The sequence below is a fragment of the Primulina huaijiensis genome, chromosome 4 (assembly GCF_012295235.1).
Source record: "Primulina huaijiensis isolate GDHJ02 chromosome 4, ASM1229523v2, whole genome shotgun sequence".
Taxonomy (NCBI): domain Eukaryota; kingdom Viridiplantae; phylum Streptophyta; class Magnoliopsida; order Lamiales; family Gesneriaceae; genus Primulina; species Primulina huaijiensis.
In genome coordinates, this window is record NC_133309.1 from 26063279 (window position 1) to 26086297 (window position 23019).

At 36.2% G+C, this 23019-nt stretch overlaps 1 protein-coding gene across 1 annotated transcript; it reads right to left on the reverse strand.

Moving 5' to 3' along the window:
• Nucleotides 1–5449: 5449 nt before the first annotated feature.
• On the reverse strand, nt 5450–14333 carry LOC140975829 (uncharacterized). Its single transcript, XM_073439760.1, has 9 exons — nt 14135–14333; nt 13147–13459; nt 12369–12566; nt 12003–12275; nt 11100–11202; nt 10858–10976; nt 6797–6973; nt 5650–6438; nt 5450–5613 (listed from the first exon to the last, which is right to left on the reverse strand). Exons 2-8 carry the CDS (start codon nt 13444–13446, stop codon nt 5659–5661), a joined length of 1950 nt encoding a protein of 649 aa, XP_073295861.1. The 5' UTR covers nt 13447–13459; nt 14135–14333; the 3' UTR covers nt 5450–5613; nt 5650–5658.
• Nucleotides 14334–23019: the final 8686 nt, after the last annotated feature.

Sequence of the window (23019 nt, forward strand, 5' to 3'; positions counted from 1 at the left end):
TAATTCCTTCTGAAGAAATTAAGGAGGAATTACAAAAACTCAAGATCGAAGTAGCAAGGACTATGTCCTGGATTCATATTGGAGCAATCCAGATTATGATAAAAGCTACTTTTAAAGAAGGTATAGATTCACCCATTGATATTGCTATATGCGATAAAAGAATGGGGAGCCTTCAAGATTCAGTACTGGGAACTATCTCAAGAAATCTCTGTGCAGGAAAAATTGTAGGAGTTATATATCCAAGGATAGCCTACAACCTTGCAGATCGAGATTTCAGTCGAGCCTTGACATTGCATCAAAATTTCAAGGAAAAAAGACTGATGAAGGAAGGTAATAGACCATATTCTATTACCTATCAAATCTCATATGCTCTATCTAATACACATCATTCAGAATTGTTTATTAGAAATGAGTTTATTGAGATACCAGAAATATTTGAAAAAGTTGCTCAGGTAATTTATCCAGAACGAGTTGAGTTTCCGGTAATACAGGAAACAGATATCCAAATACAAGACAAACCGATTCTACAAAGGAATCAAAGTCTTAGATTGGAATCAAGAAGACTATCTTTTCAAGGAGATAGGATTACAAGCTACAGATGGGGAAAAACCCCTGTTCAAGAAACCCAACAGGAGCTAAAAAGTCTTTCAACAATAGGAAAGCTTAGATGCCCAGAAGGGTGGAAGGAAGTCGAAATAGTATTTGATATTACGAAACAGAGGAATCAATTTCCTTGTAATACCATCTACTATTTAGAACAACCTATGATAGGAACTTACCAAGGAATGATCCAAGTTGGAGAATTGGAAGTTCATATCACAGGAATTCCAGGAAAAGAATCAGATCAACTGATTCTTGGACTAGAGTTTCTTGAGGAACATAAACCTTGGAAACGTCTAGAGTATGGAATGGAGTTTATGGCAGAAGATAAGATGTGGAAAATCCAATGACCACAAGTCCATTCTCCATATACGTTCCAGTCGGAATGTTATATGAACAATATAAGGCAGAATATTTTGCTGCTTATATTGATTCAGGTGCTGGTATTTGTACAGCAAAACGAGGAGTTTTTCCAACAAGTTTGGAAGAAGAATTACCAAAGATTGCTGGAAGAGATTTTTCCAGAAGAATCTTAATCTTATGTAAAGGGATTAAGATGACTGAAATAATGATTGGCGGTGCTGGGCAAACACCTTGGTATAAGGTGAAGACACCACCAATTTATTTTCATGATACAGGAGCTGACATTTTACTAGGAAACAATTTCCTACAAATGTTCAAATCCTATACTCAAGAAAATGAGACAAGAAAATTAGTGTTTACAACTCCTTGTAACCACAAAATCATAGTCCAGAGACTAAGAGAGGCATTTTACAGAAAATTGCCAATCCAGTTTCGCAGCAAGCGTGGTGATTCAGGACAACTTCTGAACCCAAAAATGAAAGATTCTAGAAGGTTTGGAGAAACAATGCTCCAGTTAAGAGCAGATAAAGAACTCCAACCAGAAGAGATAGAATGCCTTAAGATAGCTCTACATAAAAATGAAGTAGAGTTTGAATCTAAGGTATCCCTGGAAGATGTCAAGAAGAGGATCAAGGAAAATTATAATGAAGATCCCTTGGCATGGTGGGACAGAAATCAACTCAAAGCTTGCCTTAAAATTAAGGAAGGCAAAGAGTATGAATTTGTCCGCTGCAAGCCTATCCCAATGAATATCATTGACCAAAGGGATATGCAGATTATAATCAAGGAACATTTGGACCTTGGATTAATCAAAGCAGGAATGTCACCATATAGTAGTCCAGGTTTTCTGGTAAGGAATCATGGTGAGATAAAACGAGGAAAACCCAGATTAGTTATTAATTATCAAGAAATTAATAAGATTCTGGAGTTTGATGGGTATTTTATACCTAGTAGAGAACATCTAATAAGTTGCATACGCAGTGCTAAGATATTCTCTAAGTTCGATTGTAAGTCTGGATTTTATCAGATTCGGATGCAAGAAGAAAGCAAGAAATTCACAGCTTTCTCTACACCTCAGGGACATTATATTTGGGAAGTATTAGCAATGGGATTGGCTAATTCACCCCAGATATTTCAAAGAAAGATGGATAATCTTTTTAAAGATTATTTTAAATTTATGTTTGTTTATATTGATGATGTTTCAATAGCGTCTAAAGATATAAATGAACATGTTAAGCATTTGGAGATTTTCTCTAATGTTTGTAAAAAAGAAGGACTTGTTTTATCTGAAAAGAAAGCAGTCATTGCGACAAGAAAGATTGAATTTCTCGGAATTGAAATCGATGAATCAGGAATTATTCTGCAAGAACACATAGTGGAAAAAGTGCAGAATTTTCCAGAAAGTCTCAAAGACAATAAGCAACTTAAATTTTTTTAGGAGTTGTTAATTTTGCTGGGATGTTCATTAAAAACCTAGCAAAACACAGGAAAGTGTTTAGTCCATTATTGAAAAAAGATGCTAGATTTATATGGACGGATGAACACACAAAAGGACTATGCCAATTAAAGGAGATTTGTAAGAATCTTCCAAAAATGCCTATTCCTCAAGATGAGGATAATCTGGTATTGTATACCGATGCCAGTGATCATTGGTGGGCAGCAGTTCTTACTAAGCTCACACCAGATGGAGAACAACCATGCAGATATTGTAGCGGTTTATTCTCAGATGCAGAAGCCATAAGATGGCATATCAACGAGAAGGAATTTTATGCAGTAAAAAGGACTTTTGAAAAATGGCCATTATTTTTACTTGCAAAGAAATTCACTTTGAAAGTTGATAACACACATGTGAAAGCTTTCTTAAGGAATAGAATTGAATCTAAACCTGAGAAGGCCAGATTATTAAGATGGCAGGCATTATGTCAAAATTATATTTTTGATATTATGATAATTAAATCTCATGAAAACATTCTTGCAGATTTTTTAACAAGAGATGGACAACATTGACATTGATGCTATTATCAAGATGCAGAGGCATTTGAGGGAACACCTTGAAATGCTTCAAACCGAGTTTAACAAGTTAGCACTGAACGCAGAAGTTGCGGGAAGGCTTCAACAAGCTGATAAGAGAATTGTCTCTGATCGAATCACATGATGTTTACAGGCATATACTCAGTTATGGTCTGTAATGCAAAGGTATATCCTCCAAGGCATTGAGAAACCATTGGTTTCCCAAATGGAGAGTTTTCGAGTACAGGACTCTATACCTGGAGCAGGCTAGCACAAGTGTTAGGTCGGGATCATCTATAGATGAGTCGGCTAAAACAAAAATTGAGACTCCAGATCCTTATCTCGAGTCCTCAAGTCAACCCTTCACCTCGGGGATTGAAGAGGGAGAGATCGACCTTAGGCCTCGTACTGACAAAGGCAAAACTAAGGTTGATACTAATGAAACTACAATTTCTCCATTTCAGGTTTACCAACAGAATTGGGAGAAATTAAACACAAGAATTGGCATCAACCCAGCCATGGTTCGAGTTGATGTTGCAGGAAAATATCCTAGGATATGGATGAAACAAAATTCATATCCAAAAGAGGTCAAAGTCTGGTATGAATTTGGGGCTCTTGCCTCAGTTTATACTACTTCGCCCAACTTCCCGGAGATATCAGCATTACCAAAATAGATTCAGGAAGCTGTTCTTGAGACTTGGGCAAATAATGATCATTTGTCCAGAGGAGATGTTTTGGAGCTATACTTTTTTAGTGCAGCACCAGAACCAGCAGGAAAAGGCTCACACGAAGCCTTTCATTTTATCAAGCTAAGGAGGCCAGACATGAATTCTCAAAAATTTATAAAGGATCCTCCTACAAATGAAACTCCCTTAGTCTCTTCATTTAATGAAGATGACATGTCTACCAGGAGAGCATGAGGTATCTGGGTCTGTCTCACAGAGATGGACAAAGTCAAGTTTCCATTTAAGTTTTACCAAAACTCTTTAAATGGATCATTCCTGTTAAACACGATGACAGAGAAAACTACAAGCTTTGCAGAAGACCTATTCGAAAAGAAAAGAAATCTTCTGTGGAACAGCAAGCTGCCGGGCAGTAAAGAAACTCGCCGAAAATTCTGTAATATGGCACATATAGGAAGATGGTCAGAAAACATCTGTCCTGAATGCCAGAATCAGAAAGAACCGGAGATCGGTAAGGTTTTAAACCGAGATCTGATCGGAAACACTCTACCGAAGCAAGGACAAGTGGGGAAGGACCACATTCACATTTTCCTCGAGGACACAAAAAGCCGAAGATTCCTCGACAAAATTGAAAGGGACATGTGACTAAACCCACTAAGAAAAAGAGGACCACCATGTGAGTGGAGAAAACAGGACCACCAATAATCGGTGGAAAAAGACACAAGAACCACTAATAATGAGTGATAAAAGACGAAAGAACATTGGATACTTTATTCAAAAAAGAAATCCAATAAAGAGAACAAGAAAACTGGTCCCGAAATTTTTATCTATAAAATAAGGACATATTGGAACCAGTAAAACATACCAAGAAAGAAACCTAAAAGAAAATGTATTTTACATATCTAAAGGTTTTAAAAAGAAAACTCAAGTATGAAAGGAAGGAGCTGAAAGCTCTCCGATCATTAGTCCTAATGTTCCAAGAGAAAGGGGACGAAATTACAGCTGATCTTATTCAAACGCATTCCTACTGGCAGTGCGGTGAAATAAAAGAATGGGAAAAGTTGATGTCTAGATTAATAATCTAGAAAAAGAAGGAAAGGGTCACTCAACCACTATATGGTCCCAAGCAAGCTGTAAAGGCTTATGAAGATTTGAAGTCCGAGTTTCAAATCCGAAGGAAGATTTCTATAAATAAGGCAGGAAGAAGGAAGTGAAGATCATCGAACATTTTCCTCATTTCTTTCAATCATAAGTTGTAATATTTTCTCTTTCAAGTTTATGTGTTTTCAAGTTTCGGCTACTATAAGTAGCTAAGCAAGTTCCTCCTCCTCTACAGGAGGTTTCTATGTAATAAATAAATGTTTGTGTTTGAATAAAGAGATCTTTACTCTCAGCCCCTCTCATGTATTATTTTCAAAATTCTATCTTTTGCTGTACACCCTAAGGTAGGAAACGAATTAAAGTTGTGCTAAGTGCTGCTGAAGGAATCTACGTCAGTAACCATCGGTTGCGATTGTGTGGTTGCACTGTGAGGAGCAGTTCGTAAAATACGGTGGATATAACCCGATGGCATTCTTGTCAAAGAGGTAAAAGGTTTAATTTATTTAACGGAACCATGATGGGCCATTAAGGGAGTTAAAAAATTTTTAAAAAAGAGATTACTGTTTTAAAATAAAAAGGGCTATAAATTTAAAAACAAGAGGTCAGGAGGCTATAAATTTAAATGCCCCAAAAAATTTACCACCCCAAGTTTATTGAAATACACGAGAGAAGATATTTTTCAAAATGAAAAGTTTATTAAATAGTAATAATTATATTTGAATTTTATAAACAATGATGTATCATTTAAATCTGTAGAAAGGGAGGGAGGGCCCTATCACTCACTGGATTGGCTCAGCACAATGATGGAATACAGCAAAAGTCATCATTTTAACTCGCCAAAATGAATCTTCCACCACTTAACTTACTAAAGAATACAATTGTCCACCACCACTCGAACTTACTAAAGAATACAGTTGTCAACTTCATTATTCCCTTCATTTTCAATTTCCCTAATCAGCTTTTCTATTTGTCTTCTATAGATAGGCATATAATGGTCAGCAATCATGGTCTGTGACAGCCTCAATTTACTATATAACGACCTGGAAGTGAGGAAAATACCCACTTTCGGCTCTTCCTCCGAGGTTTCGTCCAAATCACTTGATGTACTGGCATCACTCACCCGGTCAGGGTCATCGTTAACCAGTGTAACAATATGCATTATCTTTCCAGGAGGGAAAAATCTGTGCACCTCCATTGTATTCGGTACAGGCTCGTTATCATCACTTACCTCAGCAATGGCTGCAGCTTCTTCTTCCCTAATTTCCTTTACCGTATCAACTTCCTCAGATGACTCCTGCTCGTAAAGCTCTCGTTCTAGCTGTTGCCACAATTCAACTTCTGTCATGCGATCTTCATTTCTTATGTGGTCCAATACACCCTCACCATCATCACTGTCTGCAAAAGCAATCTCACTTGCACGATTGTCTGAAGTCCCTGCTGCGTCCTCTGAGGAGAATTCTGGAAGTTCTTTGGTATTTGTAACAACTACGGTCTCCTCAACAGTTGTTTGGAAAGGGTCTAATGTTCCTCTCTGAGTTGACGAAGATTCTGGAGTCTCTGCTCTCACACTGCAATTTGTACGGGATCTCTGACGAGGACCGATGCAAGACCATGAAGACATAGTTAGGCCAGGACGGAACAAAGCTGCCTGAGCCATGCTTTGAGCTCTCTTCATAACCACCTACATCACCGAGTAAAATGTTGGTCCAACAAGATTAACTAAATGCAACTCTGAATTCACGTGTGTAAACAACTTAGTTAGACGAGATTGGAAGATAATATCATCCTGAATGTTGAAGGTAAAAGTGGCAGTGTTAATGATCTTGAATTTACCAACACCGATAATCATTGCTCAAAGTTGTCACCTTAAAACTACCGCAATCGTGTCAAACAAATCTTCCTATTTAAGAAGCAGAAGACCCAACAGGAATTGATTTATGACATCATCATACTATATGTAGAAATAAAATAGAAGTTGACACTACTTGAGAGCTGTCTGCCTTTCCAAATGCTGAAATATTAAGATCAAATATTTACACCTGAGTACCACTGGAAACTGGACGTAGTAGTGCACCAGCACCAGCCACTTTTGCTTTAGCACTGGCCATGGATGGAAGCCGAGAACCCAACGCTGAAGCGGATCTATACACAGTACTAAGGATTCGGGTACGTTCAATTTGATTTCTCAGATCATTCAACCACGCAGATGCTGTGACCTTCGAATGGCATAAAGCTATTGTCAGCCGATAAAATTAAGGGTAGAACGTGCGGAAAAACATAATGCGCACAAACCTCTACATTACACCTCTATATTAATCTCAAATCAAAGATAAGCACACCAAAGAGTCGGTTTCAGGTTTTAAGAATTCACAGGTTAAATCATATTCCTCTTCCGAGTGCATTACAGGGTTACCTGACCTCAGTTAGGCATGCTTAACGGACCAATTCGGACCTGAACCGGACCGGTATGGATGAACCGCCCTCCGAACCACCTCCAATCCACTATTTAATGTATTGAACTGCTTTAGTATTTCCTGAACCGATTAAACCGGTTCTGGGACTGGATCTGGTCCGGAACCGGAAATTTTAAAAAATAATAATAAGTGGCCGCTGGGCCAACGGCTACAATTCGGTAGCTGTAGGGATGCCAACGGCTACTGAATACACTTTTCTTTTTGCAATTGCACTAATATTTTTTTTAACCCATCAACTTTAAATACAAGATCGTTTTTTAACATTTTCGCATAAAAAATTTTCTCAACTATACATTTCTCTATTTGCTATCATTTGTTAATATATATTCAATAAAATTTGATATAATTTTATTTACACTCAATATCTCTTAATTATTATTTACTTACTCTTTCGCAATATACTCAAATAAATAATTCAAATTTCAATAGCGTCATCTTCAAACCGTGGTGGTCGTGGTGAATACATTTCCCACTTTGGCCAACATTTTGGCTACATCTCCAACTTTAATGAAGTCGAACTCGACCACAAGGAGGAAGAAGCCATGAAACTCTTGAACAAAGATGTAGGGACACCATCGTCCGCCGAGTAAGCAACACGATTGCAACGGGTATGATGACAGCCCGAGCAAAGCGAAACAAAGTTTGAGATCACTTACGAACAACACTTTTGCCGTGTGTAAAATTTGCAAAATCAAATATTCTTACAAAACAGGTGGTGGTTCAGGTGGAACCGGCACTTAGAAAAAAATTTAGTCAAGATACATAAACTTGACCTTTAACTCTACAACCATTTGGTAGAAATCAACCCAACAACAAATTAATCATTCAAGTATTAAAAATTTCACAATTACAAAAGAAATTATTCAAAAAGTCATCGATAAATTTGTAATGAAATGTTTTCAATATTTTATAATAGCTGAACAAAAAAGTTTTGTTGAATTTATTAGTAATGTTCAACCAGGGTTTTACAATATTTCTAGAGACAAACTTCAGAAATTTTGTTTCGATATGTATAAGGAATATAAAGAAACACTAAAATCGCATCTTTCAAATATTTCTCATAAAGTTAGTTTGAAAAAAGATTTTTGGACTAAATATGAAATATGAATCTTATCTTGTTGTTACATGTCAATAGATTGATGAAACTTAGACTATGCAAAAAAGAATTTTAGACCTAGATCATTTAGAATCGTCACATAACGCATACACTATAGCAAGATATGCTTTAAATTTTGTATGACGTACAAAATAAAATAATGTTGTCACATTATATAATGCGAGTATCAATATTCTTGCGATTAAATACTTTAAAGATTCATTAAAACCAATTTTAGATGATAATTAGCTTATGTTAGATGTGCATGTCATATTATCAACTTATGTGTTAAATGTGCATGTGATGAGCATATATCTATTGTAATAGAAAAATTCAAAGTATGAGATAAATTATTAGGTGAAAGAAGGAAGACATAGACGTTATTGGAAAACACTAGTGGAATCAAACAAGATTAAATTTAAAACTTTCCTCTTCTTGTTAAAACTAGATGGAATTCTTTATATCACTTGCTTCATACTTTGCTACGTTTTAAAGATTTAATTAATCTATATTACAATAATATTGCCGCAGAGTCTTTAATGTTGATAGGCTATGATTGAAATATTTTAAGTAACTGTATTTATTTGTTAGGAATTTTCAGAGCAGCAAACGAAAACTTTTATGGCATTAATTACCCTACTTCAACCATGTTTCTACATTTGCATTTCAAGAGGACGCCTAGGGGGGGCTAGGCGCAGCCAGACGGATTCCACGGTATCAAGAGACTTGTAATGATTCTTAGAATAAATTTCAGCCCAAACTTTGTTAAAATCCAATTGACTATTAAAATCCAATTGACACATGGTTCATTCCTCCTGCTTTTTCTGTTTAAGGCAAGTCAGGATAATAGGCAATGCAATAGAAATTATAATAAAGAAAAAAATTACTTTTAAAGTCTGGCTTGATATTCTTATGTGGGCAGAAATAAGCAAACAAAGAAGATAAAAGTGGTGTTTTAGGGCAAGCGCAAGCCAATAAATCGTTGTTTTAATTGGGCTTTCAATCCCAAAAAAATTAAAAGCCGAAACCTATCATTCTTTCATAGGTCATGATGTTGTTTAACTGGCTACATAATTCCCAAAAAACCTCTAAACACCTAGGACCGCCTAGGCACCCTTGCCACCTAGACGCCTCCTCCGATCGGGTGGCGCCCCGAGTTTAAGAACACTGGAATTTATTGAATATCATGACGATATTATGCATGATTTTGCTTCCAAATGGAAATTTTTTAAAAATATCGGGAGAATATCCCAATTGTGCATGGCTTAACAACATTAGTTGATATTAGTCAAAGTCAAAGCGGGTAGCTCCTTGGAGGCGCCTAGGTGGCCAGCTAGCACGAGTTTTTGAAAACTAAAATTTATTGAATATCATGATGATGTTATGTATTATTTTGTTTCCAAATGGAAAACAAAATATTGGGAGAATATTCCAATTTTGCATGACTTAACAACATTACTTGATCTTAGTCAAAGTCAAGGTGGGTTAGACATGATTTTTGAATATTATCTTAAATTTCTTCGGAAGAATGTTAACTATCAAAAGAAGTCGACGATGCATTCTTTCCGAGAATTATTTGATTTTTATGCTAGTGAACAATGTGAACTGAGTGCGCAGTTCAAGGAGATGCCGACCGAGAGAAGCAAAAGTGGAGCATTTGACTTCTTTCAAAGTTTGAAACGTAAAAGTTCAAAAAAAAAAATCGGTGACAACAACAAGTTACAATGAGATCCAAATTTATCTAAGTCAATATATTTGGATTACAGAGAATTTCGATGTACTTGATTCGTGGAAAGTAAATTCTCAACTTTATCCAGAGTTAGCGGTAATTGCAATATAGTCATTCAAAGTTCAATTGTTGCTTCCGAACCAGCTTTTTCAGTATGTGGAAGAATCATTGGTGAACAAAAAACTAATTTAAAGTCAGCAACAATTAGCATGCTAGCATGCTTACAAAATTGATTTATAGCCGAAAAAAAGAATAGGACTGTTGGGGCAATCAAAGAATTTCCAAGCTCAAGCTCCAACGAAAATCCGAATGCTCAAAATATATTTTAATAAATCGTGATGAATTTTAGATGATTAATAGTGAAAACCAATGTTTAAGTTATTTTATTTTTATGATTAATCGCAGTTCAGATTTACCTTGGAACCGGTCGAGCCGGTTCCGGAGCCTCCCGACCCGGAACCGGCAAACCGTTAAGCATGTCTGACCTCAGTAATATCACGAATATCATATCCAAATTTCTCATCTTGTATTATTTCTTACCTAGCATATCTTTAACTCGTTAAAAGTTGAACCCGCACAGAAGTTCAGCGAAAATTCTCCAACTGAAACAAACAATTACCCGACAGAAAAGATAAGATCCACTAGTTCACTAGGGCCCATTAGATGAAACTATTCTGACATTGATAAGTCGAGGTGACTACTACAACATTTAACGTGGAGATATAGAACAAACAAATCAATCTCTTTTCGAGACAAACTGCAAAATCTAGGAAATATTTTGGACAGCACTTGGAAAAATACCTCAGCACGCAAGTCATCCACAGATGCAGCTGAGAAAGTGGGCACCAAATCAGCACCGTTAATTACAGAAGTAACAAACTCATTTCCTGATTCAGCCAGTTCCCAAGTCATACAAGCAGCTGCAAGTAATAATTCATGATCATGTATAAAACCATGTCATTGATAATATAATACTAAATAGGATAATCTAGACCAGACAACAATAAACGTACAGAACTAATCAATAAGAAAATTAAATGAACCTGGAGCAAATGCAAAACAAGTAGTGGTTGATAACTCTTTTTGCTCACGTAATACATATGTTAAAAGTGCAGCTGTGCCACCACCCAGAGAATGTCCAACGATCTGTAGACAACAGAACAATAAGTCTTGAAACCAGAGCATTACCAGTAACACGGGCCAAATTTCAAAGTTAAACTTAACCTAAAATATGAGTGAAAAAAATATATTAAAAGTGAAAGAATTCTTGATGCCTCAAGTGATGTAATAGATAAATTTAACTTTTTCAATCAAACATTAGCATGACATATTAAAAAATTATGCAGTTAAAGCAGCTTCAACAGATAGTACCTACGAAGGAAGCCATTTTCTCAACTTACATATAATTCTGGGAAAAAACTGGATGAGTCAGCTAAAGAAGTTTTGAACTGTATAATGCAAATGTGTAAACGACATAATTCAGAATTAGAGAATGGGGTTTCTGTGTGATTTCACATGCCAGATAGGAAATATATCAGAGGTCAAAACTCACAACTCGCCCAAGTAAAACCAACTAAGTAAACTAAAATCTTATAACCTCGTGGGGGTGTTTTCTTAACCACTCAATTATTGTATTTATTACAAAATACATTCTTCAATTTTTTTACTTTGATATTATCTATACTTCTTAAATAAGTTAATTAATATATTTGCTGACATATATAATCTCATTTTATTTTAATTTTATACTTAAATAAAAACTGAAAAAATAAAACCTGGCTACTGGGCTGATTTGGATACCCAGTCCAGACCAGGTTTTACAGGGCTGGCTTTATTTAACCTAACAGATCAGGGCCAAAAAATATTTTCCTGGGTCAAGTGAGAAGTCTGCCCGCCCAGCCTGTTTTCACCCCTTTAAAGAAACTTGAGTTGAAGAAAATGTAAACCTTAAGGGTGTAATCGGGATGGCTGTTCACTGCCGTGAGGAGACGAGGAGTGGCAAGTTTTGCAATCCATCTTGCAGCTGCAACCATTCCGCAATGTGCATAACCTAAAACCAAGTTGTTGACTCCACCTCCATAAACCACGGTATGATGGAATGGTACCACTGCTCCTGTAACAGCGGTCAAAGTATCCTTGACACTGTGAGTTCCACGGATCAGCAAAAGGAAATTTTTTGCTTTGTGGTCGACCAATATAGTAAATGCTGGTTTTAATATCTACATCAAGATTCAAAATAAAGATCAGATAATGAGCTTACAACCAGATAAACAATCAAAATATTTAGTTAACAAGTTGAAATAAAACTTTACGCCAGCTTTAGGTTCTTGGAGGAGAACATCTTCTTTAGAATACCCAGTTTCCTCCAAAAATAAAGGGAAGGGCTTTTTTGAGAAATGCCAGCAGAGTGTAAGCAAATTTAAGAGATATTTAAGCTCCACACAAATTTCAAGTCCTTTAAGCTGTAAGCTGTCTTTACCACCAAATTCACGGCTAACATGCAAATTTCCCTGCATAGTAAGTTCAGTCTTAACAGTTACATTTGCAGAACATCTAATTGCTTGTTGAAAGATAAATTAACTTATAAATTGCGAGCAACTGACCATAAACTAACAGTTTATGGTCATGATCTCATGCAAGTATTTTCGGTACCACAGATATACATGGTTCAGTACGACCATTTCCTTGGATATCAGTTGAGCAAGTAAACAACACCTACCGAACCTTAAATCATCATCTTCGCCTTCTATATGTTAACTCCAATTAGTTTAATACATTCCCTGTTTACTATTACGCCAATATCATGCTATGTGAACCTAAAACTGTTCTCTTACTGCTTTGATACATTCACAAGCAGGACTTCTAAGATCATATGAATGATGGTGCAATTATTAAACTCATCTAAGTCAAATCAGTTCTTCAGTTCAACAATAATCTGAACTTAGCATTTTACTGTTTTATATAGTTTCTACAAAAATTATTAATTTACACCTAAAAGTCATGAATATTGTGAAAATGTAAACGGGGAGATGTTGCGCATCACCCGTCAAAAGAATAGCTTGGAACATGTGAAAATTGAAAAATGCATACCTGCCGTTTTAAGAGAAAACTGATACCAAAAGCCAAATCACCAATGGGCCACTTTCCCAAAGTCTCAGAGTAAGTAAATCTAAGAGTCTCCGACAAAGTAGATATTGTCTCTAACCATGTTGCAGGAGCTTGTATAAGTCTATGAGAGACTCTATCAATCCCCAATGGGGGATGATTGTGCACATCTCCACCATTTTCATCATCATCACTAATTCTTCTATTCGATTGAATTTTTTTATTCAACGTGTAATACAAAAGAGCAGCTGCACCTGCTGCCGTGGCCATTGTGGCTGTAGCCATGAGCTTTGGAGCACTACCATTTTACAAAAGTAAGAAGACAATATCTCAGTATGCTAGCAAATAAAAAGGATTTTTCTAAAGATCTCCAAAATAGGCTAGTAAAAAAGTCATACATGCAACGAAAGCTTCAATAGTCACTAGATAGACTCGACATTAATTGATAAGCTAAAGATAACACAATAAAAATAAAAGAGTTAGATATTTTAAAGGATGCAACAAAGGACCTTCCTCTGCTTTTCAATAACAATAAAGAACATGTTTATCCCTTCGGATCTCTTGTATACACTTCTATAAAAGCTCAAATCATGTAATGAGTAACAGACTCAAAATACCATCAAAACAATTTATCAACCATAACAAAGAAAATAAACACTAGTTAAAAATTCTCAATCAAACAACTTCTTCTCTAATTCTCATTCCATGCAAAGATTAGTCATAAGAGAACAATAAAAAAAATTCGGGTTGTCCTACACTCAATAACCCAAGAAAAAAAATGATTTCGACAAATCCTCAGCATGCCAATCGATTACTTAAGCAAAAAAGACAACTTAATTAACCTTAACATGATTAAAAGAAAGCCCTAGAAACCACAACTTCGAGTGCCAATTTTAATTTTAATCAAAGAAAAAGATACGGTCGGTGCACGAAATCGAGAGGAAAAAAACGACGGGGATTTTAGTTGCCGTACCTGAATTCTTGGAGGGTTTGAGGGATGATTCGACGGTTATTCTTTAGCTTCGAGTGTAAAGAATCCGAAATTTAAGAGAAGAAGAAAAGTATACACAGCACAGGTGTAGTTAGCCAGAAGTCAAAATTGATTTCGGATGTTTGGATTAGAATCGGACCTTTTAATCACAGAGCCCACGGCCTCTTCGTTATTTGCTTTTTTTCTTCCACTTTTTCCACATTATGGAAATATTAAAGTATTATAGTAGGTGTTCAACAAGAATATTTATTTAAAACAATTTTTATTAAAATAATATTTTACGATTTTATCTAATTATGACATCTATTTTATTTGCATACTCATACAAGTTGTATAGATAAAGTCTTTGATATACTATAAGTATTATGAGGTTCACAAGTCATGTGGATCATTAAATTCATTAAGAAGTTTAATGTATATTCTAAATTCGTTTCTAGTCGATTCAACCATATAAAACAAGGATAACGGTCGTTCGAGCTCGACGCTATCATCTGTTATGTAAACGACACATTTCGTTGGTAAGTACATGGATATGCATACTCATACAGATGGGTGCTCATTGGATGATGCACAGAACAATCATCCATCGGACTTTCTAAGTGTTTATCGATTATCGAGTGGATTAGTTCGCGATTATGGTTGTACAACATTAGTCCTTTAATTCAGAACAACAAGGAGGCTCTACGTACTAGTAATGCATTTTGATTCATTTACCGACTCCATGAGGGTCATCAAGTGGTGAGGTTGGGTGTAGTTTTGACATACGTAGGAGTCAATGCATTGTAGCCGGTGATTTCCCTCTCACCTACGGGTGTTGATATCCTATGTGGTCTGATGAGTTGATAGTTCAAAGAATCTCTTGTCGGATTAAGACAAGTGCATTATGGAAATGTGTTTCATTAGTTTCACATACGATACCACTATGATTACTCAAAGATACATCACATTTTTATCGAATTTTTTTGCAACTCTCGATATACCAATAGTTGCATATTCGATCGAGACATATGTGTTGAAGGCACGGTACCGTATGCTAACCATAACATACTGGTTCCTACAAGCACTATCAATGATATCTAGGGGATCATGAGACAATGTTCCTAATGAACTTACCATGATCTGATGTGTGCAACTAGACTTGAGTTATGAGTTTTTTGATCAAGAGGTTCATAAAAGTATGAGGGTAATTAGGATAAGCTCGAATAAGGACAAATTGTAACGTACCGAAAATTTGAAGGTCATCGTAAACCGTACGCATGCAAGTTACCAATTTCTTATGTATTTTAATTAATTTATATTTTTATGCATTAAATGCATGTTTATTGCATAAATATGTGTTTTAATTCATGGGTTATTAAAGTTTCATGCAATAGGGTTTTAAGTTGCATTTCGCGCTCGAACGAGGAACGGAGACTGGAGATATTTAGGAAAAATATTTTTATTGAATAATTAATTTTAATTATTTAATATAAGGTGTATTTAAGTGAGAATTTCAAAAATGGCCCTTGGTTGGGTATTTTTACTTGTCGGGCCGTATTTTAAACCGATACGCAAATTTTATCGATTCGAAAGACTTTTTGAGGGCTCGGGCAATATTTTCAAAAATGTAACAAAACAAAATATTTTTCGGAAGCATTTTTGGGCTTTTTGGATTTGGTTTAGTGTATAATGAGCTCAAAACCCTTTTAACCCTTTTTAAAATCCAATATAGAGCCCATTAGTAGTTTGTTTACTATTTAATTACTACACTAAATAAATCCTAAACCTATTCCCCCACTTAGCAGCCGCCCACCCCTATTCCATCAGCCTCCCTCACTCCATTTTCAGCAGCAAAGAACAGCAAACATTGACCCCTCCCTTTTCTTGCAAGAAAACCCCTCCCCACTTCTCCGGTATTCATCCTACGCACGCATCTTCAAGTTTTCTAGCGTAAAAACATCAAGGCACGTTGTGTATCTCCTTTCTCATCATTTACACCATGTTTATGCGTGATTATGTATATATTTGCATGATAATTCGTTGGTCCCCCTCAGGGCATCATTTTGGTAAAGGTTTTGATGCGTATATGTGTATAACTTGTGTGCATCTCATGTTTCCTTGTTTTGGTGCGAAGGGCTGCCGGTTTTTGGTCACTAAGGGGCTGTACTCGATGGTATGGAGGAGATATGAAGCTAGTGTTAAGGGCTGGACGCTGTAGGGTGGAGGCCGAGAGGTGTATTCCTTAGGGGGGTTCGGTTTCTTAGGGTTTGCGATGAAAGGCCGAGCCGACTGTGCAAGGGCCTTCCTTAACCAAGAACCAGACCCTGGTGGGTCGATGTCATGGTCCATGATGGCCTGAACACGGCTAGAGTTGGCCTTGAAGTCACCCGATCGAAGATGAGTCATGGCCTAGGCTTATGTGTGGCTTGTTATGCAGGGGCACGGGTGCGGGGACGTGTGAAGGGCTGCAAGTCCTGGTTAGCTGGGTCCAGTAGGGTCTGGTCTAAATCCTAGGTGGCTTGGTTCGGGTCTAGTGAGGGCGGCGATCGAGCTAAGGCCGAGGGATGGCATTTAGGGTTTTCATGTGTGGAGGGTCGAGTAATATCCAGCAGCTACAGCGGCTGTTCTTGGGGTTTAGTGGGTTACTGTGTGATGATTAGGGGCTGTTAGATTGTGGTTAAGGTGTGGTAAAGGCTTGGGAAAAATTTTGTCAAGTTTCGGTTCGATTTGGGTTGAAACCGGGGCCCCAGCCCCAATTTTAAAATGAATCGGTTAAGTTTTGAAACGGGCTCGAGTTTACATCTAAGAAATAGTTTTTATATGTTTTGAGGTGTTTTAAGGAGTTTGTTAAGCTTCAGGCAGAAATTATGAAAATTACGTTGCATGCTTGATTTAAGAAAAGTTTATGTATATGCATGTTTTATTAAGTGATGAATATGATGACATATTTTTGAAGGAAGGGAGTTGGTTGTGACTAATACGAATACGTTAATACGATGATATGTAAGGCCAAGGCTCAGTGGACGGGTAATGCTGTCCTTGATGTCCCCGCCGTCTGGTACCGCGGTTACACGTAGATGGATCCATCGACTAACATGATAATACGAAAGTCACAGCTAACAAACGGAATTCAAATTAAGAAAAAGAACACGTATATGTTGATATGATGATATGTGCTATGATTATTATTATGTGTTGACAGGTTATGATTATGCATACGTTTTTCTATGATCATGAAAAGTATGTTGAGTACGGTATTTTTCACCGCTGCATGATAGGTATATGTATTTGTTATCCCAGTACAGGTGTGTTGAGTCTTTAGACTCACTAGGAGTGAATGATGCAGGTGAGCATGTCGATGAGGGGACAGGAGGTGCCAAATTCTGAGTAGGCAGGACTGGATGTGCGCACATGACCCGAGGACCACACTTTTCCGCACATTACGTTTTTACGAGTTTTAGATGACATGAACATTTTGATACGTTGATTTTGTTATGGTGATGATTATCAGGATGTTTATTTGAGATTTTTACGTACACATATTATGGTCGTGTCAGAAATTTTAAACTGTAGTATTTTATCTGTAAAGAATTTACGATTATTTTTAAATGGCATATTTTTCAGTAGGATTGCAAGCATGCAAAATATTTAAATGTTTATTTTCGAAATTGTGACCTTTTAAAAAAAACTTAGCAGCATTTTAAATTAGTATACGTCACAGTTGGTATCAGAGCAAGTATAGGGTTGTGCCACCGCCAGCTTCTACAGCTCAGTCTTCAAGCCTCTAGTCTGTAAGTTTACATGTTTTGAAAGTTTTAATGTTGTCACCTGTATGTTTACATGATATACGTTTTACAGTATATGTTTAGCTTTTTATATGTTTTGGAGATTAAATGTTTTTTTGTATAAAAAAAAACTAGATTGGATTGCATGTTGGTTACATGTGGAATTGGCCATGTCTAAGAATTCGAATATTGGACGTTAAGAGAGGTTGAAAATGATTTGACTATATTAAGTTTTGGGTCAGTAGTTGTGACGTCTCAAAAATCTGAAGGTACACGTGAACCACATGCTTGCAAGTTATTAAATTTTTTTAGTATTTTATTAAATTGTTTTAAAGTATTAAATGCGTGTTCATTTTATTAATTTGTGTTTTAAATCATAGTTTATTTAAAGTTAATGCATAATAGCTTTTAAGATGCATTTTGCGCTCGAACAAGGAACGAAGACCGGGGAATTATCAAGAAAAATATGTTTATTACATGTTTAATTTTTATTAATTAATATAAAGTGTTTTAAGTGTATTTTTCAAGAAATGAGCTTTGTTGGGTATTTTTACCCGTCATAGCATATTTTTAATCGGTACGCAAATTTTAACGATTCGAAAGACTTTTTGAGCGTTCGGGCAATATTTTCTAAAACATATCTAATCGAAATATTTTTCAGGAGAGTGTTTGGACTTGATGGATTTATTTTTAAGATTAATGGGCTCAAAACTTTTTTTACCCATTAAACCTTGTTTAGGGCCCATTAACAACTAAATACCATCTAAATTAAACCCTAAACTTAATTATTAAATAAGTGACCCCCACCTCTATTTTCCATCAGCCATTCCCACTAAGTAGCCGCTCTTTTCCTCCTTTCAGCAGCTAGGTGCTCGGCCATAGCCATTTCTTTCAAGGAAAATTCCTCCAGTGCTTCCCCGACGCTCGTTTCTTCAACCTTCTTGCATAAAATACGTCAAGGCACGCTTGTATTTTCATTTCCTCATCTTACACGTCATATATATACTGAATTTAATATATTTTTATGAGAATTGTATGATCTACACCATGCTTGAGTTTTTGTGAAATTTTGACATGAAATTTCGGTTCTTTTGCGTGTTGCTCACGTTTTTATGATCCTTTTCGCAAGGGGCTATCGATTTCTGGTTTTTATGGTGAGAGTGCTGTGTTTTAAGTTGACTAGATAAGGGGAGCCTAGGTATGCTCATTTTTTGGTGAAGGCCGAAGCCTTTTATTCAAATCGGACGAGGTTCGATGCGTGTTTGTGGATTATTAGAGGAGGCTCGGTTGTGTGGGGGCTGTACCATGCTGAGGGGCGATCCAAAAGGTCCAACCGAGACTAAGGAAGGCCCTTAACCTGCTGGTCTTGGCTAGGAAGAAGGCGGCTCGTGTTAGGGTCGATGGTTAGATGGGTTAAGTCGAGGGTCGATCGGTTTTTTTTTTTGAAGTGTCTCAAAACCCGTCACCCTCTATTATTTTAAATTCTGCGACTTATTGTTTAGTTTTCTGGAAATGTGTTCAACATATGATTTGTAGCACTCTCTATTATCTTGGATTCGATAGCAAATTTGTAATTTTCTGATTAGAAACGAGGCGATATGATTTTTATCGTAAAATCGCTCAAACTGTGGAATTTTTGTGTCTCAAAACCCGTCACCTTCTGTTATTTCAAATTCTGCGACTTATTGGTTGGTTTACTAGAAATGTGTTCAACACATGATTTGTAGCACTCTCTGTTATCTTTGATTCGATAGTAAATTCGTAATTTTCTTATTAGAAATGAGGGAGATATGATTTTTATCGTAAAGTCGCTCAAGTTGTTGAATTTCTTTGTCTCAAAACCCATCACCTTCATTTATTTCAAATTCTGCGACTTATTGGTTGGTTTTCTGGAAATGTGTTCAACATATGATTTGTAGCACTCTATGTTATCTTTGATTTAATAGAAAATTCGTAATTTTCTGATGATAAACGAGGGAGATATGATTTTTATCGTAAAATCGCTGTATTTTTATTCGTAATGTTATCTATGTTTTTTGAAGGAGAATTCATTGTGGCTGACGATGTATATGTATACGATGACATGAGATATGATGAGCTGATGCCAAGGCTCAGTGGAGGGGTAATGCTGTCGCTGATGCCCTCGTCGCCCGGTACCGTGGTTATATTTAAATGGATCCATCGAATAGAGCTGATACAAAAGTCACAACTAATGAACTCAATTCAATTAAATGAAAATGTATACGTATATGATAACATGATGAGACATGCTTTGACACGTTACGATTTTACACGACACGTTTATGTTATGCTTTTAAGTTCATGAAATATATGTTGAGTATGGTATTTTTCACTGTTGTGTGCCATGTATATGTACTTGCTATTCCTGGTACAGGTGTGTTGAGTCTTTAGACTCACTAGGCGTGTGTGATGCAGGTGAGATTGTTGATGAGGGGGCTGAAGGTGTCGAACTCTGAGTAGGCAGACATGGTGCGGTGACACGACCCGAGGACCGCATGTTTTCCGCATTTTGATTTATGATATCTGAGAGGACATGAACATTTTTACACGCTGGTTTTGATACGCTGACGATTTTAGGATTTTTACTCGTTTATGTTTACCTTTATGTTTGGATGAGTTTGGCCATTTAAACCGCATAATTTTAATGTCAAATATTTATGATTATTTTTAAATGTTATATTTTTCAGTAGAGCGCATGCAAGAAAAAATTTTAAGTATTATTTCGAAAATGTGATCTTTAAAAAAAACTTTCCGTACTTTTAAATAAGTAGACGTTTCAGTTGGTATCAGAGCCAGGTTCCTGTATAGGGTTGTGCCACTGCCAGCTTCTGCAGCTCAGTCTTCAAGCCTCAAGTTTTTTAAATTTATATGCTTTAAATGTTTTACTGCTATCACCTGCATGTTTACATGATATATGTTTTACAGTACATGTTAAGTTGTTTATATGTTTTGGAGATTAAATGTTTTAAAAACTAGATTAAATTACATGTTGAATACATTTGGAATTGGGCAGGATTAAGAATTTGGCTATTGGGCGTTAGGAAAGGTAGAAAATGATTTGACTATATTGATTTTTGGGTTCGTAGTACTAATGTTCTATTTTTTGAGGTCATAAGTTAATCTTGAAAATTATGAATGCTTTTGGGACATGTAGATTTTCTAAAAAATTACTGATGGTTCATGGTTACTAGTTGAGTTAATTTTTGAGGATTTCATATAAGGAATATGTAATGCCCGGTTACTCGTACAAATGATAATAAAGCGTTTATGTCGTTTATTAGGTAGTTATTTAGCTCATTAGATTTCACGTGATGATTGAGGTATCAATATTGAGATTGAACATGATTTTTTTTTATATTGTCCATGATGTATTGAGAATGAATATGTGTTAAAATAGTGATAGTAAGATGTGTAGATAAAGTAGTGTAATGAAAGTTGGTATAGGACTGCAAGAAATGAGATGAAATTATGGTAGTTGTTACGTGTTTTAGCATAATGATTGGAATATTGATCCAAATTGTTTGAGGCCATAATTATTAGAAAGCTAAGATATAATTCTACAACTTTCATGTTTTGAGTTTTGTTCAAATCATTAAGATGAGCCAAAAGTGGCCCAAAGTGTGTCGTGTGTATCGTTGTTCCTGCACTGACATATGTTGGGAGAATGGGCATAAATTTTTACTCAGACCTCCAAATGACCTAAAACTAGTTGGAGATTCAGGCCACGACATAGGGCTACAACTTTCATGTTTACCACTTTTCCAGATTATGAACGGAAGATACATTTCTGAAGCAATCTTTGAGGTGGCTGTGCGCAGAGAGGCGCCCGAGCGGTAAGAAATGACCGCCCGAGCGCCACTTGTTCTGAATTTTTGGTTGCGGACAGAAAGTTCCACGCTGGAGCGGTAATTTATGACCACCCAAGCGCCGCCTTATATTTATGAAGATAAGTTTCGACTTTCTAAGCCATTGTGTCAGTTTCCTTCACTTCCTTACAGCATAAACTCGAGAGAAATAAGAAACCTTCCTCCCAAAAAGTCCTTTTCTTCTTCTCCTTCATCATTTTGAGGTTAGAAGTTTATTCTCCATCACAAGAACATCATATAGGTGTAAGTTTTCTTCTCTTTTAGTTGTTCTACATGTAGAAGAGTGATTTTCACCTAGTATATACATAGTGATGGATTATTGATATGTTTGACAGCATAAGAATGAAAAAAATCGTCTCAAACCAGTGTTCCTAAGCTTGGACTGTAAGTTGGCATGTTCTTGAAGTAATACATGAGTAATATTATGATTTCAAATACTTCTCATTGATTATTGCTATATGTACATTGTTAGTATCTTATTGATGAAAATATAGCACCATATTCCATTGTGTATTAAATATGTAAGAAACTCATGTATATTGATGTTGGGTGCTATGTTATGAACATGAACATGAACATGAAAAGAAAAGGATTGATTTTTACATGATATAGAGCTTGTTGACATCATGGGTGGTTTTAAGTCCACCAAACCTATTGGCCAATATATGTTCATGGGGCGTGGGGTTGCCAAAGGTTGCTCCCTGACGTCCAACACAGTAGTAGCTGTATAATAAAGCAAGCAAGGTAGTACAGGTCAACTAATGAGGCTCAAGTACAAAAATGAACATGAGTATATGCTATGATATGACATGGTTTAAAGATTCATTGTTGTCACGACTTGATATGTATGTTCTTTCGACGCATATTGATACGTACAAGTGCCAACTTATTGAGTTTTATAAACTCACATAGCTCATGTATTACAGGATCATGTAGTGAAGAGACGTAGGATGCCGGTTCGCCAATGGATGCTTGTGACGTGCCTTACCTCAACAAGAACCGGGACTTCTTATTGTATAGCTTCCGCATATGTATTGTACGAAAATATGTCAGGGTTTGAAACAAGTTTTACAATGTTTATGTCTAGGTGTATGATGATACAGAATATGTTTGTATGTAAGAATACGATTATATATATGTGTTGATGTTGATGCTTGAGTTGAGTTTTTGGTTTTTACAAGAATGTAGGGACATCATGCCAAAATTTTTATAAACC

Excerpts from the sequence above, each read along its gene's own strand:
- LOC140975829 (XM_073439760.1), bottom strand. The coding sequence starts at position 13,446 with ATGGCTACAGCCACAATGGCCACGGCAGCAGGTGCAGCTGCTCTTTTG. Across the intron at positions 12,276-12,368 it reads TCCAAGAACCTAAAGCTGGC|ATATTAAAACCAGCATTTAC; the intron begins GTAAAGTTTTAT and ends ATCTTGATGTAG. Across the intron at positions 11,203-12,002 it reads ATCCCGATTACACCCTTAAG|ATCGTTGGACATTCTCTGGG; the intron begins GTTTACATTTTC and ends TGTTGTCTACAG.